Here is an 18737-nt window from a genome sequence, read left to right on the forward strand (position 1 = left end):
CATTTGTACAATTTGTACATTTGTTCTAAACTTCTAAATATTCAGTCAGTGGAGACAGATATGAACCCAAGAAAAAAGGTGCGCCGTGCAGTGGCCGAAAAGTGTAATAACTTCTTGTTACTCATATATTCCGCCAGTTACCTCCATTTCCTTGTCGATGAGCCCAGCTGTTTGGTGGTTAATCTGGTTACAGTTTTGCTCAAGTTATCCAATTGTTCAAAGAGTAGTACTAAAGACAAATATTTCGGTATTTGCTCAGTATTGATACACATTCCATTTCCATGTGGAAGAACATGAGAAGTACACACAATAAGAGGAACAAACGGAAGCTGGAACCCAATGGGGTCCCTATAAATAATCCGAGTAGCACTCTTACCAATCACAAAACTCGGTCATCTCTCCACAGTTCCAGACATTAACCACTAGCTCCAAACATCAGCCAAAATGAAGTTCCTTGTCGTAGCCGCTCTCATTGCCCTGGCCATCCAGTTGACAGTCGCTCAGACTGGATCCGCAACAACGACAGTGGCCCCAACCACAACGACGGCTGCCTCCACAGCTACGACCACGACGACAGTGGCATCCGTGACCAGCGCCACGACCAAGAAGAGTGGCGGTAAGTGGTGCTGGAGGGGCAACAACTGGTGCAACACCCGCCAGCAGGTGAAGTGCAAGAACCCCAAGAGGTGCATCAAGACCATCGTGGTGGTGCGTCGCAATAGGGGCTAACTTATTGGCTGTAGATCGAACCTGAAGAAGATCAATAAATACAACATAAATATAGAAGAAAATAAAGGATTTTGAATGGAGACGATGGGTAGAAAGTGGCGAAGTTTTGGGTACTGTTTCAGATTGATCGTTGTCTGCTATACGATATGCTGACTAGTTGCTGGAGGTATAGGAATTCAGGTTCAGTCTAACATCGTACTGAGTTTGGATTCCTTACTGGTTGGCACAACTATAAGCAGGACGAGTCTCCGTTCACCGATGAAAGTGTGCCATAAATTAAATGGATCCGAATCATTAAGCACCGACATAAACACTTTGTGTTGACCATGGCAGAGCACCGAATAGGTGCAGATACCTCCCAGTGCAGTGGCCTTTTTATTACCTGTAGCGCGCCCTGCAATTTTTGGCGGGTGCACCGCCACGCCTGTGCCGGCAATCGTATGACTAATACCGAATTGGTCGGAAATGATTCCAAGGTATCGCTGAAATGGGGATTGCGGGGTCATCAGCAGTGTACGAAGGCCAAGTCCAAGGAAAGGTCTAAGGCCAGGCTGGAGCGCCCGGCATGCGGCAGTCATTGGCTACGATACCAATATATACTATACCCGTATTAAATATGTTGTTCCGGCTATAAAAGTAGAGCCGCGGCCCTTGCCATGAATGGGTTCTACAGCTGAGATCTCGTAGAGGAAGGGAAAGATCTGAATTTATGGATGTGGACGATTCAAGAAAGTGGGTGAATACTACAGGGCGGAGCTGCCACAGTCCGATCTAAACAGATATGGCTTAAATTTCATAGAGTAAATTCCCTTCTTCCTTCTGTAAAGGGTGTCTGTTACCACTCCCGAAAGTTAACAGAAGCTTTTCCGAACTTTAAGCAAATTTTAATGTGTAATAAAAACAAAACATACCGTGATTTTTCCGTGCATTTATGTGGAGCGTCATGTCCGTGCAATTGAAAAGTTTCCCCCTGAAAACAGAAAAACAGGGAAAAAGGAAAAGTGAACATTTTCGTTTGGTAATCGGCGAGCGTTTGCCTAATTAGCTGCCGCTGCCGCTGCCACTGCCGCCGCCTGGCGTCTGGCGTGCCAGAGAGACGCTGCCCCTCTCCGTTCCCGTGTCAAACGGAATGCCGCTCGTTAAGTCATTAAAATTGCATGAAGTGAAAACTTTATGGTCTGCAAAGTTTGCCTCAAAGCAGAACTAACCCAGAACCCAAAAAACCCAAAAACCGAAAAGAATGAGACGCAAGTCCAGAGAAGAAACCAACATCAAAGCTGGCAAATGGTAATTCGTTTAAAAAGAAATCCAAGGACAAGCGGGACATAGAAGCATTTCATTTGCAGACAATAAACAGGCAGAAGCAGCGGCAGCAGGAGATGGAGCAGTGGGAGCAACAACTGGAGGGCAAAGTAAATAAATTAAATTTTGAACAACTCTTTGCATACAAAATAGAGGAAGGAAAGGAGGAATGGCCCGCCAAAAAAGATTCAAAAGCTTTCTCAGATTTCAAACACATGCCAGGCCAGGCCACGGCCACGGCCAGGGCCCAGAGGGGGAGCTCTCTGCAATGGATACCAGAGACAGCGTCGAGTATTCGATATGCACGTGCCTGGAACACTCCACTCCACTCCACTCCACAGACTTCTGACACTGTAACAATTCGTAGCGATTTTCCACTTATTTGCTGGAAAAACCAGCAAGTGAAAAGCCAAAACGAAAACCTCAAAATGGTAGGCCGATGGCCTATGGCTGAGGATGAGCCAGCAAGAAGCTGCCATTACCCGGAACCCGAACCCGAACCGGGACTCGAACCCAGTCAAAATCACAGAAAATCATCGACAACTGGCAAATGTGTGAATTGAATTTTCAAACAATTTTCCTCCGTGCTGTGCAGGCGAGAGAGAGAGAGTGCAGCTGCTGTCCTCGGCATCCGCATCAGCCTTCAGTCCTGGGTTCCTGGCTTCCTGGGTTTCTGTTGCTGGCGCTTTTCAATTCCCTCATTCTATTCTTTGAACAGGAACGTGCATGATTTGAGATTTGATTTGGGCGTCGGTGACGTCCTCCTCGGCGGCGGCTACATTACACTCGCCGAATCCTCGCCCGTAAACCGTAAACCGTAAACCTCGTTGTCCTGTTTGTTTGAAGCGGTTTTTAAACATTTTGCTCACGTTCCGGATGTTTATGCCATTAGCGTTTAAGTTTACCCACACAGAATGCGTCTCGTAAATAAAGCAAATGCTGCTTTGTTTCTTTCGAAGCAGTCCCCCCCCCACCCTGTTTTCGTTGGTTTGTTCTTGGGTTCCTCCTGTAATTGCCATTGGTAATCGATGCTGCGGCTAGTTATTGAAAATTACGAGGGGCGGGCGACACGGAAAGCATAAAATTAAACCGAATTACGGGCCAAAGAGAGCAGCTTAAGTGAGATTAATTCCATTTTCACTGGGTTTGCTGATTTAATGATTTTTAATGATTTAAAGGTCCTGCACTTAAAGAAGAGTCTGCGGAGATGGAGAAAACTATACACTTGTTAAGAGACTAGCAGCGAAGGGTCGCAGACTTAGGGATATATGCCCAGTCGGTATGCAGGATGTTGAGTCGTACTTTAATTGCTATAATTACATGCTCTATTATACATTCAAATACAAAAAATATAGTGATTCTCAATTGCTGCTCCAAGGAACAGAAAGAAGCTGCCTTGTCCCTGACCAACATCGCCGTGGTTGGATGGATGGTCACCCGTTCTACAAGTGAGTTCCAAAGTTCCATCTTGTGCATCTTCCTCCTTAACTATTCTGGCAGCTCCTCCTGACAGCAGCGTCTCCACGCTGGGTCTGCTCTTCCACCAGTTGGAGAGATTCATTCAGGCCACGCGACGCGAGGGTCTCACTTTGCTCCGCTTGGGCCGCCCCTTTGATCCTCCCTGGCAGCTCATATTTGAAGGCCTTTCCATTTTCCCTACTACCTCTTCAAGGCGATGCCATTGATGTGGCTTAGGCTGTTGTCAAAATGGTAATCGTCTTTCTGAAAAAGGATCTGGTAGGTTAAATCTGTTCAAAATAAGAAAAATATACTTTAAATGGTGTCCTACTCTTGCAGATGTCCGCTTGAACATACGAGTACACAGGTTGTATGAGGATTGCCAGATTTTTCCAAAGAAACGTTTCTCTGCTCAACAAATTCCCAAAGTCGATCCATCGATAGTCCACAGTAGCCAAGGATTCATGAAAAAGACCGAATGCATTTACTGCGGCACTCTGTCTATCTGTCTGTCTATGGCCTTCATTTGTCACCCTGACGCTCAATGATAGAGGGGCATCCTGGGAACGCTTGAGAAATGAATGCCTTCATACGATTGACTTCTAGGGGGTGTGCTGGGTTGTGGTGTCATTGGAGATGAGGAGAGCTTGATTAGCTGCACATCGGTTGGCTCAAAGCGGTCCTTCGAATGGACGAATAAGTCGTACCGTAGGTGCGGCTCAGCTCTCTGTCATTGATGCCTTCAGAGTCGTCTTTGCCACAGGAATGTATGCCAATTTCCATTTCCTAGAGGGGATTTCATTTGGGAAGCTGTTGCCATTTCATCTTCGTCTTTGAAGAATCGGTTTCTGGAAAGAGTACCACAACATTCAGAGTCAGTGCTTTAATAAACGTTTATAAAAGAAATGCCTAAAAATATGCAAAGAAAAAGAAAAGAAAATCCAACTATTCACAAAAGCTTAACATAAGATTTGCGGGGGAACATTTGGGAATTTGTCAGTAGGACTCGCAACAGTTGCAACAGCAATACGGACAGCAATTGCTGCAGCAATTCCGAAGGTCTTCGTCCTGCTCTGGGCTCTGGGGCTCTGGGTTGACGCACCGATTGCTGAACGCCTGGCACTGCTGTTGCAACTTCTGCTGCGCCGCCCGATGCAGTCGCTCGATGCGCTCCTTGTAGGTCTTCTTGGGCACCACAATGTTGCAGTTGCACTCGATGTGGTAGAACTGTGTGCCACTGGCCTGCATGTACATGCTGTTCGGTACTTCCAGGTCCATCTGTGGAGCGGGGGCTTCCAGCTCGTCCTCCTGCTCGCTCAGGCACTCGAAGCTGGCGCTAAATGTCCTCCACTTTTTGATTCTCTTCGGGGGCGTGGCTTTCTTCTTTCTGCCCTTCTTGGCGGGGACTTTCGAGCGGGCGGCGGCGTCCGTGATGGCTGCCTGGATCTCCCGCTCGTACGAGTCCCGGCCGCGGGCGGAGCCCTTCTTGAGGGTCGAGACCAGTTTGTACCGATGATTGATTTCGCTGATCGTGCGCAGGGTCTGGTCGAAGGATATCTCCACCTGTTCGACCGCATGCAGCGTGTCCAAAAGTAAATTGTTTTTCATCATTTTCGAACAGGAAATTTATGTGTGAGAGATCATATGAAACAATATATTTATATTCTCTGTGCACTGAATTTTATCTACTGCCTGAAGGGAAATCCAAAACCCAGCCATTCGCTTAGTTAGAGTGGATTTGTCACTGGGAAATTCCGATATGAATCGTTCTCGTACTCGAATATCGTTATCGGGCATAAAACTGATAAACTACTTCTGGGGTGGTGCGTGTTTGGCCTTTTCCTATAAAAAGGGCGGAGAATAAACATTTACTTCAGTTCACAAACGAATTTACTTTTGCCACGATGTCGCCACCACCACCACAGCCCCACCATCCGCCTCAGGACGGACCCCCGCACCAGACCCCAGTGCATCCGATCCACCATGAGCCGCCGCATCAACCGTCGCCACCGCCCCATGGGCCCAGCCACGGAGCTCGCTAGGACCTGGCCTTAAGCAAGGGCTACCACTAATTTTGTTTTGTTCAAGAAATTCACCCGACTTCAACCGTAAACAACCTGTCAATGTGCTATCTACTAATGTTTATAAGCGAAAATCCCAATACCAAACAAATGCGATAGCCTATCAGACCCCAAACGATGATTGAATGATTTGTTAGTGCTGGAAAAACGAAATAAACAACAATATTTATCGAACAAAACTTAACCACGTAGTGTTTTCAATTTATACTAAAAAAATTACAATTTTGGAGTAGATTATGGACTTTATTTCCCTCAAAGCTACCACTCGAGCTCCACAAGTGCCTGAAGGTATAGATTATTTATTTAATCTATCAACAATTAACTGGATTAAAATATACGCAATAAAGGGCAATATTGTAGAGGAAAAAAAGAAAACAATTTGCACGATCAAAAATATTGGTAAATATAACCAGCAATAATTTGAAGGGACATTTAAGGAAAATATTTAAACATGTAAACAGAATATTAGACTGAGTTTAGATTGCAGTATTGATGGGCTTTACTTCTCGATCGATATAAAAATACTTCTGCATATGTGATTTTTTTTAAGGAAAATATAATATTTGTTATTCGGAATTCGTTCTACTGCGAACAAAGGATCTACAAAGTTTAAGTCTTTGGTTGGTTGTATTTTGGATGGGAAATAGTATTTCGCTTATCACTATTTCAGTTCCGATTTATAGGTATTTCTAATGAAAATGAGGAGGTATTTTCGTTCCCTTATCCTCTGTTAGGATCAATTTGATTAGAAAATATTGCAAAAAGCAGGTGTAATTTGTTGACTTCTGAAGAAATTGCACAATTTCAAAAAATTTGTTTTAAGCATCAATATTAAGAGCTTTATTTAAAATTGGGACAATTCTTGGCAGTGTCGTGTTAAGCAATAAATTAAACAGTTTCCAGATTTATCGTTTAATTTTCGATTTGTCCAAAAGAATATAATATTCTCATTTTATCTATCTAGAGCCATCAATCTATATCTATATATCTGCCTATCTATCTATTTATCTTGCTGTCCATCTGTCAAAAGACACTATTTTTTGCTCCAACAATCCCATTTTAATCATAATAGTTCATCTACTTCAAAAGTAAAAACGAAAATCCACTAGTTTCATGTTGTTTTAAATTTGGTAAGAGATATATTTTGTTTTAATTATAAAATCTTTGCACCACAAACGAGTATGTATGTAAATATTGAACGTTTAATGGAAAGACAATTTATTTGGAAAACATGGGTTGCACTTTTGTGTTAAATTCTTGGCACTTTTCGGTTAAGTTTTTAGTTTTTTTGTGTGTTTATTAACTGAAGGTTCCCGGTTAATCCTAACGAGGATGCATGGGAGGTCCATGATGGTGGGCAGGACAATGGATCGGAGGTCCGTGATGCGGTCCGTGGCAGTGGCAGGGTGGCCCATGGTGCGGCGGCCCGTGGTGCGGCGGCTCGTGGTGCGGGGGCCCATGGTGAGGGGGCCCGTGGTGGGGTGGTCCGTGGTGGTGATCGTGGTGTGGAGGAGGCGACATCTTGACTTGGCTAACCGCAACTTCGTACTGAAGTGTTCCAGCCTTGACTTACCCTTTATATGATTCAAAATACTATTTCGAGTGCATCACTGGACTTATCAGCTGCCCAGATAAGAACTGGGACTCCATAAGCCCCCTATTCGTTATTCGGAATTCCCGAATAGACCCCTATAAAGATAGTGGACTAGCCCATACCCAGAAAAAGGTTATTGATGTGCTCATTGTTTGAGTTGCGGATTGTTGACGTTTCTTTGCCTTTTCGTAAAAGTTTTCACACTGAATAAATTGGGGAAAATTGCCTTTAACGTCTTTGAATTTCATTAACGCATTTCCAGCCAAGGATTTCCTGAACTATTCCTAACAATCAATCAATTCCTTTGGCTCTCTATCGCCCTAGACACAAATGTCATGCATTCTTAAGGCCAGAAATGGAGGTGATTGATTTGCTATTTATAATACATAAATTTCATATAGATCAACAAATATTTCATTTGTTTGGGGTAGTATAAAACCCGCAGATAGTATATGTTGTAAACAGTATCTATAAGTTTTTGCTTGATAATGTTCCCTATCTTATCGGTTTCTAGTAATACGCATTAGACCCCAGATAGGTCGTATGTTATTAGTCAGAGTTATAATGATTGGTATGATGATGATTGGTCGGTGCTTTGGGACTCCCACAGCTGATCCAAGGGGGATGTACTAGTGGATCCATAAAACTCTACAAAAGTGAAGTGTAGGATCCTATTCCTTGGGCAATTTAAAGCCCTAATCATCCATCTGTCTTGAAACGCACTGTACCCCTGCCCTTCAGCCCGCAATCACTCAACCGTTTAATAATTGACTGCATCTGTATTGGATTCCAGATCGATTCAATGGATGAGGGGGGTGAGGGGGGCAAACAGCAAATAAAATTTATAACAAATCTAACAGACATACATCATTTTGATATGGCCCGGACACGTTCCGTCTCGTCCGTATATTTGCTTAAGAAGGATGCTCCAACGGGCATTGGGGGTGGGGGTGGGGGTGGGGGTGGGGCACACACACACACACATGGCCCTGGACACGGTCCGGATCTGCTGGGGGCAACTTCAGCCGGGACAGACACATTAATTTTACTGCTCGCTTCTCTAACCGCATGCAATTTTTCTTGGCTGGCTCTTCCTCTCGGCTATCGGCTTTCAATGGCAGGGAGCAGGGTGAAGGGTGAAGGGTGCATTGTGCAGGGGGGATGGATCCTTCAGTCAGTTAGTCAGTTAGTCAGTCAGCCAGATAAGTGCGGTTTATGTGCAGCACGTAGACCAACTCAATACACTCGATAAATTGCGGCGGCTGCTGCTTAGAAACGGGGCAACTTGACCGCATTCAGTGGGGTTTCAGGGGGGTTGGGGTGTTTGAAATAAGAGACGGAAGGCCTCGAGTACCAAATTGATGCTGTGCAGTTTTTATTTCGTAGCCCCCCCCCTCGAAGCTGCAAGTGCACTTTAGCCCTCGAAGGGGATTTCGTGGGTGGATCAGCCCCCAAAAAAGACTCAATTTCGATGGCCAGCATCGGTACTTGATTAAAGGCAAAGGCCAGCAGCATTCCAGCCAGCCTTTTGGGCCAACAAAACCAAATTCCATTGCAAATTTACTCGTATTAAAAGCTCATTAAAGATCAAATGATGAGCCCCAAACGGCCGCCCCGCATGGCAACAACATTCCATTGAGAACGAGCAGAATGTGGGGGGCGAAACAAGAAAACTCTGAACGGAAAATATGTTATTAATTCAAATTAATATAATCCCATTTTTCTCCACTCCCATCTCTCTGCTTTTCCGCTGCCTCTGCATGGCTGAGCGGGAAATGGAAACTACTTTCTCAACTTGCGGAAAGATGTTTTCCCTTTCCGCTCCGGGGTGGCAGCTCCAAGGGGGTTGGGTTGGGTGGGGTGGTTGCTCGTATGATGTATAGACATTGTCGTATCTGGGTTGCCATGAGGCATGGGGCGGAACTGTGGCTGGGGCCGTGTTCTGGCGGTCTTGGTTGGGTTTCTGGGTGCGGTTTTTGCATTTGTTCCGCGGTGACTCAGTTTTTGTTCGAGAGCTTGAAATTCTCCAGATATATTTTATGGTTTTGTATGTTTTGGGGCACTCTAAGCAAAACTGTACTAATGGGAACCCCAAATCGGGTCAAAGATCATTTAAAGGCAGTGAAATCTTGAGGAAACTCTTTTCAGGCATTGAAAATTCCCTGAAACACAGCTCAGGCTATTAGTTTGAGTATTTTCCATCGAACATCTTAATTTTTCATCAAAGAAATGCACAACTCAAATCGAATCGCAGTCATCGGTGAAGCCATTGCCCGGCACAGTCTTTCTCTTCATTTCTAACCCACATTCACAGCTCACTCACTGGCAAATCACAGCCAGACAACTTCATTTCAAATGCCCAGAGGGCGGAGGAGGAGGAGGAGGAGGAGGAGGAGGAGGTGGGGGGAAACAATTCGCATATGCAACAGCTGCTGGCCGATGTCTGTGGAACCCACTTGGCTTGGCTCTATCCCTTAAGCCATTGTTGGCTTGTTGGTTCGATAAACTCCCTGCCAACCGTCGCCGCCACCGCCGCCAAACAAATCCCAGCTGCACTTCATCCGGATGCTCCTCCTCGTTCTCGTCGTCAGTTTGATGGCGAATGCCCAACGGTGAGCAGGGCGTTGAGTGCTCGGCATAAAACGGAAAAACTTGTTACGTGGCAGGGCAATGGATAAGCTGCGAGTCAACAATGCGGCTGGCGAGAATCCCTTCAAGCGGCCAATGAATGCCCTGCAGAAGCAGTGGTATCGAGTGCTTCTGGCCAGACGCGTGGGATTCGGGCAACGCCCTCCGCCGGATGAGAAGGAGATAACATAGTAAGCACCAGAACCATCACCATCACCATCACCTCCTCCGTTCCTCCGCCCGGTGCCTCCTCCGTTCAAATCAAATTGTGTGAAAATTGCAATTTCCTGTTGATTTAATACATTTTACAATTTCCCATTTTCACATTTTCCATTCCCTCTGCGCAGCGCCGACATTTGTCGTCAGCGCTATACGGCCGCATTCCGGAGATACAACGAACGTTTCCGCCGGGAAATGGCCCAGCACGAGGAGATGCAGCGCTGCGCCATCGATGCCATGCGTGTCCACAGGTGAAAGAAACCCAAAATTGGTTCAAAACTCATCCAGCAATTAAAAGCGACCACTCTCCCAACCAGAACCTTCGCCATAACCACGCTCTGGCTGCCGCTGCACTCGAAGCGGGAAATCAACTCCACGCTGGAGACCCTCGAGCAGGTACGTAACTGAGAAATCAGAAATCAGAGATACTATCCGTACGAGTATCTCACAGCTACAGATTTATGTTCTCAGGTTCTCAGCGCCTCGGAAAGACGACGCCTTCAGGAGATACTCAAGCAGGGCGAGTCCCGGCGCTGGCGTCGATAGAACAGGACCTCCATCGTCGTCATCATCATCTGCCATGGCTAAGTGAATTCCATTTAGCTTGGATTTCACTTTGCCTGGGCGTCTCCCTCCACAGCCCTCTCCTCCCCACTTTATATTTCACTTTTCTGGTCTTGTTCTTGGCAGCTCGCTGTCAGTGGCTGAAGCGTTGTCGTAAATATTTAATACAAGTAAAAGTGCAAAGTTCACTTTGGATAAAACCGAAACTGTGTTGGGACTAGATCAATTTTTGGCTGGCTTTCGAGAGGGGGGTTAAATGACAGGGTCTAATCCCTGCACTAGTCAAAGGATGCATAGAAAGTCACAAGTTTTGGAATATTTGAAAGTTTCTGGAAGGCAAGAGAATCTGAAACATCGAGTATATAGAGCTTACGATTCGTTTCTTGGTCTTGCATTCGAATAGGAGCTAAATATTGCTCATCCGCTCATCCGAAAGTGATGATTGGCGTCAAGGGCAAGGAATATCCCCATGGACATGATCTCAAATTCATATTTTAGGCAGAAACTATGTTTTACGCTTCAGAAAAAGGTAAAATACCTGGAACTAAGTCACCATCAGAACCATTGAATGGATCAAACCTGGTCCTCAACTCTATTGGCACACTCAATTCATGCTTCCAAATGACATCGTTTGGAGCTGCTGCAAATGGTTTGTCGGATCAGCTATTATATAGGCTTATAGGCCTTAGGCTTTTGCTGAGGACAGATCAGCATTAACATATTTTTCTGATTTATAATATGTTCCCAAACAATCTGTTAAGCCTATTAAAAACTGCTGCCTAGGGCAAAGTTTTCGAATGGGAAACCAAAAAGGGTTCCGTTCCCCCCATTAAACACACTTGTTGTTGCTGTTTTTGTTGCTTGGGCAAAGATGTGAAAATATTTGCTAAAGACAAAAACCAAAGTCAGCTTGAAGCCTAACCCACTCACATATCTCCATGACATTTGTTGCCAGAACTGCCAGTCTCGGCTGAGGCTCGAAATAGGCCAACCAGCAGCAAAAAGGGCTCAGCCCAATATCCTTGCCAACAGCCAACAGAAAACAGCAAACAACAAGCAACGGAAACAGCAGAAGCACTGGCCAGCACACAAAAAACACTGGAAAAACAAGGGGAAAGCCAAGGGGAAACCCCGAATCGTAGGCTCCAGATGTGGCAGCTGTTCGGCCTGGCATATTGCCGAGTAGACAACAACAAAACTATTGAACAAAGTGGCGCCTGTCGCACTTTATGACGAGCCCCCCGACCACCGCCCCGCCACCCTAATAGCAATCACAGAAATGTGTTCTAATTTAAAGCCATATAAGAAGCGAGAGCCCCAAGGAAGTAAAAACAAAGAACAAAGAAGGAAAGTTGGCGTCTGGTTGGGTTTGGATACCCTTACAAATGGATGGATTCGTCCTATGTTTGATTCCAGGGAAATATATAGATTGTTTTTAGATAACTATGAGATACAGTAGCCAGCTTTGACCTCTATACTTTCCGCATAAAAAAGGGGTTCTGCGAAGCTGAGACGCAGATATATATGGCCCATTTACATAGCTTACTTTCCTTCTAGATACCCTCAGTTCCATTCAAATTGGCAGTACCCTTTGCCAGTGTATAGCCCACACCAAAAGAAAAGACAAAAAGGAACAGCTGCCAAGAAAAAGAGGGCGGCCAAGAGTGGGGGACGATTGGAAAATGTTGCCAGAATGCAGTTGGCAAAATGATTTTTATATTTTATGTCTGTTTGAGTTGTTTGTGTCGTCGTTCAAGTCGAAGTCAAAGTCGCAGTCGTCGTCGGGTCGCAACGGTTCAAGCCGGGGGTCGTGCCCGGTGGCCCCCATATCAACATTAGTTCACGGTAATGTCATGAGCTCTTCTGGCCTCAGCTGCTCTGCCATTGGCTCTGTCAGCGTTTATTGATGGCATCAAAGTGTTTTTTCAATTTATTTTGTCTTTTTTCCTTGCCTCAGAATTTATTGGCACACACTCCGTGCGGGTCTTGGCCCACGTGCGGATGCGTGATATGATTGATGTTGCAACAATTTTGCGGCATAATTTTGGGCTGTCCATTGTTTGCGAGTGCCAGAGCGGGACGACTAGTGTGTGGCCAGACACGTAGGCGCCGTTAAGTTTAAAATTTCCGGGGAAATTCAATTGCAAAAGATTGGGTGTGGGGAATTTCCCATTAAAGGGAATTAAGTTGAAGTATTTTATTATAGGAAATTCATCAGGGAAGCAGCCAAGGGTCCCCCCAAAATAGTCATTCGTTGGACACATGTCCCGCCTCTTTTTCAGGGCTCTGCTGCCTAATTTTCTGTCTGCGGAAATAATAGCCATTCTTTAGCAATGATATTCCATCACAAAATCCCATTTTGCAGACATTAATGACCATTCGACAATTAACCCAATTGCAGAGCAATTACAACAGCAGCGGGCCACCATTTCGGGATCCAAAGACCTCGACAAACTGTGAAATTGGCAAATGTCAGAGGTCCCAAGGGAAAACCAAGGGGGAGACCCAAAAGGGGGCTACCGTTCTACATACAGTCGCAGAATGAGTTGATAATCCCAAAGGCAAATACACAGAAAGATCCAGGGAGGAGAGGATGTTTGGATGGTAGGGGACTGGTAGTGGGAGTGGGAGTGATATGTCAGTGGAGCACACACATCTATGCAAAGCCATAAAGCAACAATAATAAACGCACATCATCATCAGCGGTAGATGCTCCTGCCACTGCCACTGCCGCCGCTGCTGCTGTCAGCAAAAAAGTATGAAATATCATCTAAAATAGGAAATGCGTAAATGCGAAATCCTACAGAACGGAAACTCCAACTGAAAGCGATGCGCAAACGAACGATGATGATTTCCCCCCCGCCACTCTCTTCGCTATACCAAAGCCCCAACCCCGAACCCCCCCCCACACCACACTGCCACTGCCACTCTCATTCTCTATGCTCCTCTGTATGAAAGTCAATTTTTCATTTAGATAACTTTGACATACGCAAACGTCATGGAAAGGAAGGAGACAAGGCGCAGTGGGACAAGCGAGTAGGAGGAAAAGCCATGGAAATTCTTGGATTTATAGAAGGTTTTAGAGGATTCGTTTAATACGAAGGAATTTAACTGATTTATAACTGTAGCTATATACCATATCGTTTTAATGGGAATTTCTAAGGAATTAATGACCTATATTTCCCTACCTTTGCCCCACTGTGCTTTGTGGGCGTTGAACTGGGTGGCATGAGGCATGCCCCATCCTCCATTTTGCATGTCCATGCGTGTTTGTCTCTGTGTGTGTGTGTGTGTGCGTCTGCATATAACGATTTAGATTTCGGTTTTAACCTCTGGTTCCCCCTCCCAACCCCACCCCCACCGTTTCTGCTGGCGCCAGTCAGTTTTATCCTGAGGGGTTTCATCGCGGAAATGCGGGCAGCGTTTTGATAAATGAATTTTACCCCACCCCCAGCACCACGCTATTTCATCTCTTTCATTCCTTGACTTCCCCCAAGCCCAAGTGTGTGTATTTGTGTGCCTGGCTTAAATGAAATGTTAACAATTAAACAGTAACACGAAAAGACTATCAGAGAAGCAAGTAGGAGGATGGGCAGTGGGTTAAAACGCGACGAGTTCCTAATAATTGGGGTATTCCTGCATGGAGGAAAATGTATCTTAGAGAAAGGCAGGAAATGGGAACACAAAAAGGCAGAAATATGAACAAAAATCAGTATTGGAATGACTTTCTTTGAATTTCAAGATTGTTCTTAATTTTCTTTAACAAAAATCAATCCAAAAACTAACGCAGGACTACCACTAATATGATTAATACTGCCAACCTTGCTAATGCCGAGGGGGTTGTTATGATACTTGTTTGTTCTTGATTTTTGGTTGCTTTGTTGTTTCTTTTGCGTTGTTTTTGTTGGGTGGTTGTTTAGCACAAACTTAGGAAAACATAAGTGGCAAAAGGGATACACAATTGGGGGGTTGTGGGTGTTTCATTAAGGAGGGTTGTTGCTGCTTCTTCTGATCCGTTGCGCTGAGAAGTTATTATGTATTTACAGTACTCCCCCGGAATACCTCCAGAACTAAGCAGACAGACACTGTAAGCACACTGCTGTAATCATAAAAAGTATTAAAAAGTAACAAGAAGGAGTGGCACTTCCTGCATCGCTTCTGGCTTCTGGGCAGGGGGGGTGGGGCCATTTGGCAGTTGATTGCCCATTTTTCGGAAGCTACTCGTACACTTGTTTACCTACTTCAGATGTGCTCCGGCGGGGGGAGGGTTCAGCGCTGTGGCATATTGTCTGAGGGTGTGTGTGTGTGAAAGAATCTGGCCGCGACTTAGGTACAAAATTTGCGCTTACGTTAGCGTGAAATGATGTTGGGGGTAATAAAGCGAAGTCGTTGGATCGGCTATGGTGGCAAAAAGGTGCGCTGCAGAAGGTATTGGCAAGGATGTTGAGCGGATTTGAACAGTTTCACGCAAAGAAAAGGGTCCTAGATAGAAACGATAGAAAGGAAATTACATTACAGTAATATATATATATAAAACATGAAGATATTTGTGGAATATTTCAATGATTACTCTTTGTGCGTGTGAGCATGTCGCGATGGAGAAGCTCAATCACAAGAGGCACTGCATCCGCTTCGTTTCTTCGTCTTAAAATCGATTACGAGCCCAATATTGAATAATCCGCTCATCCGAAAGTGCTGATTGGCGCTGTGGACCTCAAATTAAGACACCACCAGAACCATGAAAGGCTTGTTCCTTGGCACGAATCCATAATCAAGCCTGTTCCTTAACATTCAATACATGCTTCTGAATGAAACCGTTCGGAGCAACAGAAAAACTTCACAATACTGCGTTAAATGGTTTGCAAGGTTATATAGTATGTATACACTCAAATCTTTTCAGCATTATCACATGGATGAACATACAGAAAGAGTATGAATACTTCACTCCTTCCCATCCTTTCGTCCCAACCTTCCTTCTTGCACCTTCTGTTATACAAACCCTACAAACCACTGCCTCACCTGTAGCGCACCACAATCATATTTCACGCTTTGCTTCATCCACACAGGCAGCCCAACGAGAGCGTCCAATAGCGAGGAAATAACATTTTATACGCGCTCCATAACGCGGAATCCCCGGGAATTACCAAAGGCCCAAAAAAGGCCCAAAAATTGAGCCCAAATTTTAATGAAATATCTTTAAAGCGAAGCCCAGAGCTCGTAAATAAAACTTTATATTGATATATCGTATAGAATGTATGCTCTGCATGCTTATATGGGAGGTGTGTTTGCTATATGATTTGGACAATCCCCCGTGCAGCTGTGAAAGTTCGCATGATATTTTATTAAAGCTCCAACTTAACCTTCAATATGGTGGCACAACATAAACTTTCGAGCACCCGCCGCAGAACACTTTTTGTTATTGTTTGCCCTTTCCATTTCCATGGAGGACGATGGATGGAGGATGGAGGATGCTGCTTTCTGTTGGACGCAGGTGTTGGCTACGTGGTCGAAGGCAGCAACAAAGACGCCAACCGACTTGGAAGCCACAAAAGCAAACTCACCCGGAACCCAGAGACCCCCCCGACCCCCAGACCAGGACCAGACTGAACCTCAGACGTAGTCTGGCATTGGGGAACATTTTTTGGTTTTGACTGCGTCTGGAAATACTCGTACTTGGTCGGGTCGCTCTCTACTCTCCACTTTCCAGTTTATTTTCATTTCAGTCTGCCGTCTCCTCCGTGCATACCTTTTTGGCACTTTTGCCGAATTTATCGCATAAGCTTTTCGCATACTTCCGGGTAATTGGCAACGCCATGTTCTACACCTTCTCGAGTCTCCATTCGAGTGGGGGAGTGTGACTGTGTTGCGCATTTAAAGGCGTTAAGGTGTAAATTTATTTCTACGAAACCTTTTCCATACCCAGCATCCATCCGTTCGTCTGTCCGTCCGTCCGTTCGTTCAGTCCCTCCCTAATGAGCACTCGGCGTGCGTAATATTTCTCTACCCTTGACACATGTATGGAACGGACGGACGGACTGCGACTGGCACTGGCTGGGGTCCTCGTTAGAGTCGGGTTTTCCACTTGTGGTTTGGACATTATTGTTCAAAATTGTTAAGCACATTTAAGCTTGATTTAGTTGCATATTTATTGTATTTTCTGGCTGGAATTTTCGCCATTTTTCCTTGCCATTTTAATGCCTTATGTAAACTGTACTTTATTTATGTTTTATTTTTTGGAGGTGGAAGGGAGCTTAAGGACTTTGCCTTTTAGGAGGCTCGAGGTGGAGCGTGGAACATTTAGTAATTGTTTTTGATCTTGCTAATCTCATACCCGATCCGTTTCTTCTTCTCGCCCTCGAGTACCAGCCAATTATTGAATATTCCGCTCATCCGAATGTGCTGATTGGTCATTTTTGGTTGGTTTACCGTATCAGCTTGTTGTCCATTAAATTTATTTATTTTTTTCAACTTATTCAAACCACTATTCATTCATAAAATTCCGACTTCCACAAAATATAAATACATTTTGATTTAGACATTCATTAAGGACCCGTCCCGTCTTTCATTGCTGTTTCCATAATATTTACGAGACCCCCTGCTGTCCATGGCCCAATACCGAAACGATTTATTTGCCATAAAAACGTCCGCAGAACTACCTCCATAAACCACTGCAAACTACAGCCGACCGACGCGACTCCACAAAGGACAAGGGCACGGCCCGGGCACGGGCACGGGCACGGGCACGGGCACGGGCACGGATGAAGGACAACGGCGTTCTTATCATAATCATTTCCAGGCAGCTGCGCTGACTTCCGCCTACCGCACAGATCGCCCATCAACGATTTTTCGCCGTCTGTCTGTTCCACCCTCAAACCCCCTCCAGAAGCAATCCAATCCCAGCGACCCTTTCTGTCGATGATGATGACGGGGAGAAGGAGTATGATGAAGATGGAGATGGGGCCTGTTCCATTTGCCTTCCGCATTGCTTTATGACCATAAATATTTCATTATGAATTTTTGTACGGACGACGCATTTCGACATGCTATCTATAAGTAATTCCGCCTAGCCGCCTGCCAAACTTTGCCCCGAAATAAATAATAAAAAATGCAATCCGTTGCCGCTTCAATAAACCTTTTGCCAGGCTCCAAAAAGGAGCAGAAACCTACGCTAGAAATATAGCCAACATTTTTTCTTGCTTTTTGTTTTGGTTTTTTACGCATAAAAATGCGTTGTTGCACGGTTAAGGGTTAAGAAAGAGGGGGAATAGATGGGGGGGGGGGGGCTAGGAGTGGGACTCGCTTTTGACAGGAGTTGGAGCATTTGTGTTCGTGACATCTGCAAGTCGCATTAATAATTAAATCAAGCAATAAAAATTCAGCACGAGTGGCGGCAGTCTATGCCCAGGCCCAGACCCTGATGGATAGCTGGATAGCCCTGCCTCTATGGGGCTACAGGTTCTAGAAACCAGACACAGGATGTGGATGCTTGCAAAAGGAATTGATTGACTTGTGACATACCCTAAAAGGTAGGGTAATCAAAAAAGATCTTCCCGGCTTTAATCAGACAATCATCTTTGAAGCTTTCGATGCTTCTATGTATATGTCTTTGATTTCGTCTAGAGCTCGGCTTTGGCTTACTCTTTGGCTCCCTGTTCTATCTGCCTCTGCCAGACACAGCCCTCCCTCAGGTAAAGCCAAAGCCTAGCCCATCAATGCCCAATCCTCCCTGGCAAATACCCTGCAAATATTGGTTAACAAAATATGCATAATATACTCGTACATAAATCATTCATTTCCATTGAAACCCAAACCCAAGTACAATAAAAAGTTCAATTGACATTTTCTTTTGTTTCATTTTGTTGCTGTTGTTCTTTGGGAGGGTAACATTTTTGCACACGAATTGCTAAATTCATAATAAATTATCATTGGCTTGGGGGAGCATGGAAAATTGAAAATGCCGCCTGCAACATTCTTACGCACGAACAATTCCGTAATGAAAAGCTTGCCATTACAGAGAAGAGAGAAGAGCAGAGCAGATGCAGAGACGGCTTCCACTTCCCCTAGATTTTGCCTTCCACATTGCTGTTGTTAATATTTTCCCCCACTCGCAAATGCGATTAAAATTGTTAGAGCAAATTATGGAGCGGAGGCAGCAGCAGCCG

At 45.0% G+C, this 18737-nt stretch overlaps 2 protein-coding genes across 2 annotated transcripts; one reads left to right on the forward strand and one right to left on the reverse strand.

Moving 5' to 3' along the window:
- Window positions 1-3313: 3313 nt before the first annotated feature.
- LOC108161771 lies at window positions 3314-5196 on the reverse strand. The gene is made up of 2 exons (XM_033393871.1): window positions 3821-5196; window positions 3314-3753 (listed from the first exon to the last, which is right to left on the reverse strand). Exon 1 carries the CDS (start codon window positions 5098-5100, stop codon window positions 4486-4488), a length of 615 nt encoding a protein of 204 aa, XP_033249762.1. The 5' UTR covers window positions 5101-5196; the 3' UTR covers window positions 3314-3753; window positions 3821-4485.
- A 4554-nt stretch (window positions 5197-9750) lies between these two features.
- Window positions 9751-10775, forward strand: LOC108161773. The gene is made up of 4 exons (XM_017296112.2): window positions 9751-9983; window positions 10140-10262; window positions 10329-10407; window positions 10483-10775. Exons 1-4 carry the CDS (start codon window positions 9835-9837, stop codon window positions 10555-10557), a joined length of 426 nt encoding a protein of 141 aa, XP_017151601.1. The 5' UTR covers window positions 9751-9834; the 3' UTR covers window positions 10558-10775.
- The last annotated feature ends 7962 nt before the right edge of the window (window positions 10776-18737 follow it).

The sequence above is a fragment of the Drosophila miranda genome, chromosome 4 (genome assembly GCF_003369915.1).
Source record: "Drosophila miranda strain MSH22 chromosome 4, D.miranda_PacBio2.1, whole genome shotgun sequence".
Lineage (NCBI taxonomy): Eukaryota > Metazoa > Arthropoda > Insecta > Diptera > Drosophilidae > Drosophila > Drosophila miranda.

Bases quoted from the DNA above. Each gene is read 5' to 3' on its own strand.
- LOC108161773 (XM_017296112.2), top strand. From the start codon at position 9,835: ATGGATAAGCTGCGAGTCAACAATGCGGCTGGCGAGAATCCCTTCAAG. The intron at 10,263-10,328 runs GTGAAAGAAACC...TCTCCCAACCAG, and splicing joins GATGCCATGCGTGTCCACAG to AACCTTCGCCATAACCACGC. The intron at 10,408-10,482 runs GTACGTAACTGA...TTATGTTCTCAG, and splicing joins CGCTGGAGACCCTCGAGCAG to GTTCTCAGCGCCTCGGAAAG.
- LOC108161771 (XM_033393871.1), bottom strand. From the start codon at position 5,100: ATGATGAAAAACAATTTACTTTTGGACACGCTGCATGCGGTCGAACAG.